General features: G+C 40.2%; 1 protein-coding gene across 7 annotated transcripts in view; it reads left to right on the top strand.

The window, feature by feature from the left end:
• LOC124283962 (dihydropyrimidinase-like) overlaps positions 1-12476 on the top strand; it is a 139203-nt gene that overhangs the window by 106552 nt on the left and 20175 nt on the right. Inside the window, exon 1 of one of the 7 annotated variants that reach the window (XM_046720010.1) lies at positions 6875-7201. The exons of the other annotated variants lie outside the window; for them this stretch is intronic. Within the exon in view, the coding sequence (XP_046575966.1) occupies positions 7181-7201 (21 nt within the window). The 5' untranslated portion in view covers positions 6875-7180. Of the gene's footprint in view, positions 1-6874; positions 7202-12476 lie in introns of those variants that run through there. 7 annotated transcript variants of the gene reach the window in all.

Here is a 12476-nt window from a genome sequence, read left to right as displayed (position 1 = left end):
TATAAGGAATATCATCATGTCAGCTGTATGTGAGAAAGGAGCGTGAATTAATGAAGTCATAATCTTTTGCCACTCTGTTTAAGAAACAAGCACGCGGGGTAGTGCAGAGAGACTGGTAGTCTGTCTCACAGTCCCTGAACCACATTAATTTCCCTACTGCCAAGCCCTCTCTGCAGTGCTAAAGCCCTAAATAAAGCAAGTCTAGATTTCCTCAGGTTCTCTGAATCTCTGGTCTCCCTAAGGCTCCTTTTCAACATAAATTGGCTTGTTTGTTACTATCAAAATTATATATATTCAGAGACTAAGCCTTAGTCTAAGAGACTGGGTATAAAAGTTACAGAAACTGACATATACAAGCAGATCCTGCTATAGCTAAGGGACATCACTCTGAAAATAATTTGTGAAGCCTTTGACCACTGTTTCACCTGTTTCCAGTCACAGCTACAATTTTCTAAAAAATTGATTAAAATATTGTCATTTTCCTGTTTCACACAGTGTTGCATCAGTGTGAATAAAACTTGAATTATCTGGTCCATGGGGAGTATACTTTTGAAGATTACCCCATAGTAGGTATGGTTTCCGTGGCTGTTAACATTATTCCACAAATATCATTGCAGGTTGACCATGAATAGACTTGACATGTTATAACCATTTGGAGAAACAAACCCAGTCTTCAGAAAATGATTAGCAAATGTATTAACCACTTGGCCACAGCACTGCCTCCTTAATTATGAACAAGCGACAAGTACAAAGTACTGGATTTACAAATCATGCCACGGCATCCTGTAACTGTTGACCCTTGATCTTTCCGCTCTCTCTCTTGTATGTAATGGCAATAATAGCACTGATCTTCAACCATCTGAGGTGACTCAGGAAATGGTAAAGTCAATTAACAACTGATTTTAGATAATGGCTAACCTGATTTTTGTGATAATTCTGTACAGGAAAAGCATGGTTAAAATGATTTGCATCTAAAAATACAGCCTTTATTTGATGTGTGAGGATTGGGTAATGGCTGACACTGACCTCGTGGCACCAGTGTGACAGTTGAAGGTGGTTCATGAGCATAGGTGGTTCATGAGCCGGTTTGTCTGTGCCACATGGGGGTGGTAGGGGTAGCCTAGTGGTTAAAGCGTTTGCTCACCTCGCCGAAGACCGGGTTCGATTCCCCACATGGGTAAACAGTGGGAAGCCCATTTCTGGTGTCCGGGATATTGCTGGAATATTGCTAAAATCGTTGTAAAATCACTCACTCACTCACTTTGCCGCTTTGCCACACATTGGAGTAGGGCGTATACATATATCATCCTTCTAGGTGGGTAGTTGGGCTGCAATGAATCCACAGTGAGAATGTGATACATATCATGAATATTGGGTAACGAATACAATAATAAGTCAGCAGTTGATGCATTATTCATTAATAACAAACTAATTATTTGACATTTTCTGTTGACAGTGTTAATGTATCACGGCAATGCCCAGGGACAACATTACTGTAAAATGAATATATAACAGTGTTGACTACTATCCTGCCTGGCTTGGATATATTTCATTTGCATATTTCACTTTGATAAATTGATAAATAACACCAAATTCTAGTAAAAACATTCCTTTAAAGTAATAAGAATAATTGATTCTACTGATCATGAATAACAAGTTGAATTCATGGAGGGATATGGTGCGATTCACCGAATATGTGGGTGATAGCCATAGTAGGTTGAAGATGATACTGTAGCCAGCTAGTATTGTTGTACATCTTGAGTGATAGATGCATGTAAAGGTTTTGTTGATATGGTTCCTTGTCTGTGACTGGGAGGCGATGGGGTAGCCTTGTGGTTAAAGCGTTTGCTTGTCATGCTGAAGGCCCGGGTTCAGTTCCCCACCTGGGTACAATGTGTGAATGGTGTCCCTGCCATGGTATAGATGGAATGTTTCTTAAAAACTAAACTCGCTCACACTCACTCACTCTCTGTGGCTGGGTGAATCCGGTAGCGGTATGGTGGTCCAGTGGTTCAGGTGTCAGCTAGGACCCTGCTACACAGTGCAGTCGAGGACGAACCACAGTCATGTTCAACAAAGTCTGGGGATGCAGCCATGTTTGATTCCTCCACATGACACCAATGTGCAAAGCTAAAAGCGTGTGAAAACGAAATCACTCTGTACAGAGATTCCCTGTTTTTGAGCTAGTCAATCTGAATTCAAGTGATTGCCTAATCAAAACATGGCTTGTTTGAACATGACAAGAAAAGACAACTGGACCAAGCTGAATTAAGGATAATATTTTCACACTAAAAGTGCTTTTGCCATGCTCGAGGAACAAATTGATTGCTGGCTGCCCTCTCTGAAGACTTGAAGTTGGCTTTGATCCGACCAGCCAGCCAGTTTTGATATGTCTCTATCTCTCTGGATGTGAAATGGATTTGGAACATGATAGATAGGCCTTTAGCTGATTGGATGTAGAGCCAAGTTTGATCTGTGGGTAGAGATAGCAGTCATTGTGTGTTGATTCAAGAACTGATGTCCAGATCATTTACCAATGCTAAAGTTGCTGACTAAACATTTCAGAACAATGAATAACCTATGTCAAACATATAACTATCACATTTAATTCAAGATAGGTAAATTTAATTCAGATTATACATGCATATAATTCAGATTAGAGGTAGATAATAAAAATATATCATGCGTAATAATGGTGTGTCACATCGTATCAGCTGACATGATGGCAGTGTGTTCCTCTGTCTACACAGAGCTGGATGCAGCATGAGCCATGTGCTGGGGAATGATGACCTATTGATTATGGTGTTGTATCGCCTGGTCAGAGAGGAATATGACCAGGCACTGAGCCAGACTCTGCTAGACTACATGTCTGGAAAATACCAAACTTGCATAGTCAGCAAATTTTTATTTCAATGATTAAAATATGTTTTTTTTATGTTTTGTATGAAAGAGAAATGTATGAAATTTGTTATGTATATTTTTTTTGGGTAAACTTAAATAAGTTTTAGTTCTCTGAGATCTATGGGTTTGTTTTCTAAATTTTATGTTTGAGGTTTTTTTTCTCTATAGATTGAGTGCCAAAATCTTTTGAGTTTCATTGCTTGAATATATGCCCCATGTTAACATTTTCAGTAGATAATGTTCTGAATACAAGTAGTGTTTTTACCATGTTTTCGGAAATGGTCACTACTGTTCATGCTCTCCTAGTTTGTTCTTTGCTTTGGATGTTTATTGAGGGATGGATTTAACTTAGGTAAAAGTCTGAAATCATGCATGGAGGTACAAGGGCCCTCTTGTCTAAAGTGTTTCAATTTTCTCTACAGAGTTGTGTCCCTTGATCACAAAAACCCTGATCATGGGTTTCGAATCCTGGTTCGCCCTGATTATGTTTTTAAGCATGTCAGCACCATACACGTTTGTGGTAAACATTTAAACTTTGATCGCTTCCAGCTCTCCTCCCACAGTAAGCCGACAAGCCGTGATATAACTGAAATACTGTTCAAAGCTGCATTAAAACCAACTCGCTCTCTCATTCATGTTCATGACTGCTTTCCTGGACTTACACAGGTTTACCCAAAAACGATTACAGAGAGTTAAAGAAAGGTACAATAATCGGGTTCCAATCTTATCCAAATCCTTCTGTAGCTTAACAAATAGAACAACTAGTGACTCCAGAAGGCAGTCAGTGGATATCTGTGATAATGTAGGCAATTACTGCTGAGTAAGCCATTCTGCTTGTATTATACTGGAAGCTTAGTGGATCAGCCCTGGGCTATACTCACAATCTATGGTATAAATCAATCAGACAGCTTAAGGTGGATACAGCCGTCAGTAGCTGATTTATGTGGTGGTAGAGCTGTAATTATGTTATTGAAATGTGTCCTTGAGTCTACGTTTGTATTAATATGTGTAAATTATGCACTATGCATTCCTGTGGCTTGGCACCCATTGCTGTTTTTAGAGACCAATTGCTGTGGTTAATGATTGGGATTAGAAAGTATGTGCTGATTTGTGGGTGTATTCTTTCTCTAATCATTGGATGATGTGTGCATGGTGTGTCTGAGTGCTCACTTATCAGCAGGTACCTTCTGACTCAGGGATTATGATAATATGGAGAACTTGCCTGACATTGGCAGGTTGGCCTCGGATGTTGTGTAAGGGAGACAACTCCAACTAGTAGTGGTGCTTCATTTATAATGTGACTTCATTCTCCAACTGCCTGGTATTGGGGCTGATGTTATGTGATGTTTGGGTATATATATTTTCTATTATTTGTGTAAGATTACATCATGAATCTTGTAACTGACAATGTGGACAAGTGACTCTGATTAGCATTTAAAAGGAAATTGTTATTTAATGTGTATATTCAAGACTGACTGGCTGACTGAGTTTGGTTTTACGCCGCTTTTAGCAATATTCCAGCAACATCACGGCGGGGGACACCAGAAATGGGCTTCACACATTGTACCCATGTGGGGATTCAAACCCGGGTCTTCGGCGTGACGAGCCAACGCTTTAACCATTAGGCTACCCCACCACCCCCGTATATTCAAGAATACCAATGACATATCTGAGAGGATATCTGCTGTTATGTTCCTGAAATGTGGTTCAAAGCGGAATAGTTCTTACTGTGGGCTTCCCTCCATTGTCTGTGGAGAGTATTGAAACTGAATTCCAATACACTCACTCACTCACTCACCTGCTCACTCACTCACTCCAGGAAGTTCACACGATGGTGATGCTGGCTTATAAAACCCATAATCTAAACATTGCTGTCTTGTTTACTACTGAAGATGTTGGATAAACAGTGTTGTTTTTTGTTGTGAGATAAGCATGGGCTGTTAAAGATTGCAACAACAGTTTACCGTGACTCATCAGATAGGGTGGGGAGTTGTTGTTTGGGTGTAGCAGTGTTTGTTCATGACATATGTATACTAAATGAGGAGTGTGTTGTCTAGGTATATATGATTTGTTGTGACAGGTGTAACAATTCAAATATTTCTTTGAAGGGTATTTTGTTAAGGCTGTGTCTATGTGCCTTGTGTGATTTCATGAACATAATCACCATCCTGGTTAACATCGGTTGAATTGAAAACTTTAAGAATTTCCCAGTTTGACATGTCCATCATCAGATGCAGTTTGCAGCACCCCTTGTTGTTAAATTGTTGGTTTATCACCACACCCAACCATAGCAGAGTGATTTGTGAAGGATCAATGCCTGCAGGGTGGCTTTCAGATTACAGTCTAATTAAGATTCCTCCTAACTTCTCACCATGAGGGGCGGTGGGGTAGCCTAGTGGTTACAGCATTCATTTGTTACGGCGAAGACCCGGATTGGATTCCCCACATGAGTACAATGGGTGAAGCCCAATTTTGATGTCCACACGCTGCAGTATTGCTGGAATATTGCTAAAGGCAGCGTAAAACCATGCCCACTCACTATAACTTGTTATGACTGTGCAAATATCTAGATGAGTGAAAGGTCATTCTGACCTGCCTGATTGTATATGGTCATACCTTAGAGGACAAATCTTTGCTCTTTCTATCAACACTTTGATTATCTGCCCCATGTCTATAGTGTGACTGTGACCAGCTAGAATATTACTGATTAGAATTATGTTAACAACATCCACACACCACAGGGATGGTGGGGTAGTCTAGTGGTTAAGGCATTTGCTCATCACGCCGACAACCCGGGTTTGATTCCCACATGGATACAATGTGTGAAGCTCATGTCTGGTGTCTGATGCCTTGATATTGCTGGAATATTGCTAAAAGTGGCGTAAAACTAAACTCACTCCCTCATTCCATACACCACACACAACACACACACTCCTACAACAAGCAGGTTTACATACAATACAGACCGTGTCCACCATTTCTGATACCCATGTTGACATGTCCTTTATGTCCGGTTGAGCCGACACATGGGATTAGTGCTACAGATATCTGTCTGTCATGACCTTTACCATGCTTTGATAGACCCTTCAACGGGCTGGACAGACTTTCTTAGGCTACTCCCAGACAGTAAACTAACAGTAAACTGGTCCAATAATCCTCTTGAGGATCAGACCGGGGTGATGGATGGACCGGGGTATTGTCTGGACTGGCCCACCTGAGAGCACCTGCAAGCACCTGCACAGGTTTATTAATTAGCACCAGTCCACCAGTGGGCAAGCTGAGTGTTAAATGTGGCCTTAGGGGTTAGTAGAAATTCAGAATTGAGGGGGTGTTCTTACATGTCTTTCTTAGTTTCTCGGGGTTTTTTCTTTCTCAGTTCTCTCTCTCTCCTCTCTCTCTCTTCTCTCTCTTTCTCTCTCTCTCTCTCTCTCTCTCTCTCTCTCTCTCTCTTAAAAGATGTATTCACAGACAGATAATTTTTTTTGTAGGAGGTCTTTTTTTCTACAAATTACAAGTTGTAGTTGTGATATTTTTAGGATCTAGAAATGATGTTGTGATGTGATGAAAGTTGTGTTGTGTTCAGGTGATTCAGCTGATTCCCTCTATATCTATTTTCCGTGAAGGCATTAATCATTAATCGATTAATTTCAATTAAGTTGCAGTATTGATTTGTCCTGTAATTATTTGAATAATTTCGACAAAAAAAATCTGAAATGAAAGAAATTCATTCAAGAATGAAGTGTTGATCAATAATTAACTTCTACCATATGGTCTGTCAGCGTAGCTTGATCATTATCAGGATCATTTGTTGGCTGTGATTACTACTGATCCTGTGATACTGTCAGTGTGTCCTGCACATGCTTACAATAGATACTTCACACAGACAGCTATTGTCCCCCTGATAAACTTCATGCGTGACAGTACCTGACTTGCCGGCCAGCCCAGGGTTCGCACACTTACAACCGGTTTGAGTCACCAGCCATTCACAGTAAGCGGCGGGAAAGCATACTGAAGGTTGTGACCTATGAAGTGTACACCTTGCCGGCTGGAGATCTACCTGTGGAAAGTGTCCGACTGTCGAGGATAGTGTTACTGGATAGAGGCATCGTAGTCTTGTCTTCTCGTATTTCTAAGAACTGGTTCTGGGAACTGGAGTGAGAACCCTACACTACCCTACACTAACAGGTTGTAGACTTGTCAAGTGTGGCCGGGTGAGATCGGCAGGTATTTGCTGTCGTTTGTCAGGTAGACGTGATTGATTCCCAGGTAGACTTCCACCATGGGAGAGGAAAATGATAAGGTAAGGGTTGAGTTGGAGATGTGTCAGTTGTGTATAAGGTGTTACACCACACATGTGGTGTTAATGAGAACATTGTAGGTGACAAAAATATATATCTATCTTGTCTCAACCTGGTTGGATGACACAGGTGCCATGGAGGAGATAGGGCAGGTTATATACTTGTTCCCCCATGTGATATTTACTTCTGTGTGATATATACTTGTTATTACATGGCTGATCAGATTATTGATTTGGTTGTATGCATTTACTATGCAAGTTAACTTATGTCTGGGTAGAAATCAAATTTGCATGGTGTTCATTGCTAATTGATACTTGTGCAATGCAAGATCAGAAATGCATACAAATTATTCCTAATGATGCAGTTGAAGTTTGGACTTTATGATTAATGTTGTGCATTACTAATTAGCTAGTCACTGTCAAAGCATCCAAGTTATTCAGAAACAGGTTTATTTCTGAAAACTGATACAACTGACATAGCTAAGTTGAAGGTAGGAGATATGGCCAATAGCTGAAGGTAGGGGAATACAAAGGTTATGCCATGTCTGGGATATAAACCTGTACATGTGTTGTATTAAACTGTGACATAGTAATATTGTAGACTGTGTGACTTGCCTTGCTGTACAAGTAGGACCTGTGTTGGGACTGTGTAGATCACACATGGGGCAGGAAGCCAGGGAGTTGTGATATTGATGTTTTTTATTATGCAGTCAACGGTCACTATGACCGATTGCACTCACAGGAAACTTAAAACCAGGAGGACTGTTTGTTTATGCTGCATGGCATGTTCATTTGACTTTCATGACAACCAAGGATAGGATTACATTTCGTTTAGGGGTCAGTCTGAATGTATTGTTGAAGTGCCAGCTTGTCATAAGAGGTGACTGACAGGATTGTTTCAGTGGACTTGCTCACTTGGGTGATAAGTGTCATCATATCCCGATTGTTTAGTTTGATGCTCATGATGTCAATCACTGGTCTGTTATGATTATTTTGATTATATGTCTGAATATAGCTGAATGCAGCTTTAAACATCACACAAACAAAAATTAGACATATTTACAGATGTGGAAATAACCCATTGCCCGACGCCCAGTCCAGTGTTTTTTTCTTCGGGCTAGCAAATTTGTATATCACACTGTACCGGTGTCCAGTTGACTTTCCAATGTTAATTATGTTGTTTATTTAAAAAATCAACAAGAAAATCAGCCAGTATAGTGGAAAAATTATCAGGGCAAGTGATTTTACATGTGCCATTGTACCGGAGTACACTAGCAATTTTAAAGTTTTTCCACCCCTGATTTAATTTGCTGTCAAAGTTGATAGATGTAGAATAGGTAGTTAATTATTCAAAGACCGTTTGTTCTTAATATTTTCATCAGCCTTATGACATACTATAAAATATCGAAACAGTCATGTGTTTGAAATGCAGCTCTCTTCAGTCTAAATATTTAGGGCACAAGGTCAAGGAATAACACATATATATGTGTATAAATATTATTTTATGCACTTTTGTCAAATGTTTCTTTTATTAATTCCTGAAATGAGAATATATGTTTCCTCTTGTACATGAGTTTTGCTAATCTTATCAATATTTGGCTGTTAGACATATTTAAGGTTGGTGTATTTACAAAGGTCTCACAGGACACAGGATATTCCGTTGTTACTAGGTCAGTTATCACTAACCTCTAACAAGGTCACAGATCAAGGACACCTAGGTATCATTCAAATGTTTCCTCTATCTCTTCACATTCAGGGTACATTTGTCAGCATTAACAAGATGGTTTGTTGCTATGGCAACATTTTAACTACTTTGCCGTCAGTTCTAATACAATGTCTTAACACATTATCATAAAAAAAAGTGTTCAGATACGGCTACAAACAGTGGACCAAACAACTTGTGTCTTCTAATATACAGTTTAAATGTTTGTGTAGTTTCAAGTGTTCACAAGGGTGACATGGTGTAAACTAGCCTTGCTCCAAGGCTGTACCGAAGGCCATAGATGTATAGTAATTCTATGCTTTAAAGAGGCAAGTCTAGATAAGTGGACAATACAAGGATATTTATATCCCTGTTAGAGGGATATTACATTTTTTTTAGAAATTATCATTTAAACTATTATTATTATCTTAAGACACTTGTGCAAGTCTAGGTGTAGACATTCTTGCTGTGTCAGGAATGCCTGTGCTCATGTTTCCAATATCGGAGGTAGTTTGGGGTACAGGTGTGAAATGTTTTGTCCAGGTAAACTTTACCCCCCATGGTGGAGACGTGTTGACACAGGACGTGGAACAATGTCTCATGACCCTTTGACCAGTGTCTCCCAGGCGGCGGACTTTCTTCTGGGTTGGATTTGAAGTAGTGGATGAAATATTCAAATATTAACTGTTGAAAATGCGAAATATTGTGTCATAAATAGGGAGAATATTTAGTCGTGAAGACTGATCATACAGCCTCATAAAAATCCCTGTTTGTTAACTGTCAATTTGTCAAAGACCTTTCTGTCTTTTAGTGTTGTAAAATATAATCATCCATCAGACCTCCAGATAAGATTTAGCTCATGTGGGTACTGTACCCACTGTATGTTTTTGGAGTGGGTATTATGAATTTTGAGTGGGTATTTCATTTTCCGTTACCCACTGCTTTCATATATGTGCGTATTTCAGTCATTTTACTCACCTAAGTATTATGTCATTGAGTAGGTTTACTAAGCAGGTATGTTCTGCCTTATGTCATACCTGATCAAAACCAACTTTAATATAATGGAAATGATTTCATAATAAATCACTCATCCTATACTGACAGTACAACACTTGTCCTATACTAACAGTACAACTTGATAGCAATCGATGTCTTTTTCATTACACGAGTGATTTTTATTAATACATTCCGTACGCATTTGTTGCGTATCTAACATTTTAAATGCGTAATTGGTACACAACAATTATTTTTTCAATGCGTAATTGGAAATTTTCTATACGTATTTTACCCGGATCCGCAGCTTATCTGGGCCTCTGATCCATGTTTTGGTGTTATGAGATGAAAATAGGAATCAAATTACTTCTAGTGCCAACAGCCCATTCTGTATAGGCTGGCAATGACAGCATACTACAAGTGGTTGTTAGGTAAATCCTACATACTCTGGCAATATTTAGTTTCCAGGCTGATATAGCTCATAATGCCTGACACTTACAATGGTGATAACAGCAGGGTTATTATCAAGCATAATACCACCTTTGACCATATGTGGGGAATTACTTTGTAGCAGAGAAGCATAAATAGTAATCTATAGACATAAAATGTCCTCCCTGTTTATTTGTACTGGGCAGTGTTAGAGTGAACATTTCTCTACAGGGATTGGTGCCATTTAGCTTTCCATTGGTTGTACATTCTTTGTCAGCTGTGTGATAGCTTCTGATCTCTACATACCGGTATTGCATGGTGATAGTATTCCTGAACACGTACACGCTGTACTGTTATTTGTTATATACCATGCCTAACACTAGTTATATATGCACTAACAGTAATGCTTGTTTTATTACTTGTCTTGGAGTAACATTACTCAAAGCAAATCCATGTGTGACCTGGTATAATTAGAAATGTCTTATCTGCTGATACAGCAGTTCTTTCTCCATGGCTCATTCACAACCAGAAATGTCAATAATACTGACATGCTTCAGCAGATATCTTCCTTGTGCCTCACAGCCAATCAGCTGTGACATGTTAACAGTGTGTCTTGGTGTGGAATAACTGTGTATATACCCTGTGGGCAAAATAAAGTAAACTGTTACAATTTTACAGATCACTTGCATTGAAAGGCAAGGAAATAAAGATCTACCTTGCAGTATTACTGTACTCAGTGTTGGATCATGTCACTGAGGTTCATGGCAGATAGCCAGATCGGCTTATCAGAGAAAATAGCTCCTAGCTTCCTTTCAACAACCAAGATTTGATAGCTTCAAAATTTTAAGGGTAATGGTTCTGTTTGGTTTTTAGAGAAATGTCAAGGTGATTTGGTGAAGCCGTGGGTGGTCAGCTTGTGGGTGTTTTGGTTAGTGGGGTTGTAATGGTGATATCTGTTTCTTGTACACCTGGACGTAAGTGCCATGTTGGTGATACAAGATGAGTGAAAGGTGATAACAGTTGATAACACTCGTAACTATCTAGCTGATAAATATGGTATCCATCAACTTAGACTGTTATTTGGCAGATAAGGGCACATCATGTTTTTGCATCACTGATGATAAGGACATACAGATTATATGTCTTGAGGCTTTTTAGAGTGAACATTAGATACTGAGAGGAATTGTTTTAATTTGAGGACATTTTTTAGTGTTGAGCAGATGCAAGCCATGAGGATGTGTTTAAAGCTCCAGCACCAAATCTCGGACCAAATTCCTTTGTTCCCTGTCCAGCCATACAATTTCCATCGCTGCCACTTTGTGTGTGTTTAGGATATTGGCAAGCCAAGGCACATGTGCACAATATCGTTCGAGTGATTCATGGTGAAATTCAGCTACTCAATTATTAACGGCTTTTAGCCGAGAAAAACTCATAAAAAATGTGCGTTTGCTGTTGGAAGGATCAATATGCTAATATAGTTTTTAATGTCCGCAGTATTGCAGCATGGTTTTGTTTGCTATACATCCAGGAATTTTGCTTCTCTTGCCCAGCATGGTTCCCCACTGTATCCTGATAGACTGGTTGACCATCCCTCTACCATCTACCTCTTGCCCATCCATCCCCTGCCCATCCACCTTCCATCCGTCCATTGCCGTTCTACCTCCTATCCACCCCCTGCCCATCCATCTTCCATCCACCCCTGCCCATCCACCTCTCATCCAACCCCTGCCCATCCACCTCCCATCCACCCCCCTGCCCATCCATCTTCTATCCACCCCTGCCCATCCACCTCTCATCCAACCCCTGCCATTCCACCTCTCATCCAACCCCTGCCCCTGTCCAGTTTAACCTTGAATTCCCATACTCCACTGCTGTCTTCACCCCCGCCCTTAACAAGTTCTGCCTTCGTTGAATACACCTCACCCGCAGTGAGTACCTCAGGACCTCCACCCCCATGCTGACCCTCCCTCCACCCCTTCCCTCCTCCGACACCCTGTGGGCTGGCTCCTATTACTCATGCATGTTTTGGCTGCGGCTGTATTGATTATTGCACACATGAACGGAGTCTGCGGGGCCATCCTGTTTATGTAATGAAGCTTCATCGTGTTCCTGAGCACTTCCACAGACGGCCTCCCTGTACAAAACAGGGGCTCA

The sequence above is a fragment of the Haliotis rubra genome, unplaced genomic scaffold (assembly GCF_003918875.1).
Source record: "Haliotis rubra isolate DU_JTF1 unplaced genomic scaffold, ASM391887v1 Scf326, whole genome shotgun sequence".
NCBI lineage: Eukaryota > Metazoa > Mollusca > Gastropoda > Lepetellida > Haliotidae > Haliotis > Haliotis rubra.
This window is presented reverse-complemented; position numbering and strand designations above follow the sequence as displayed.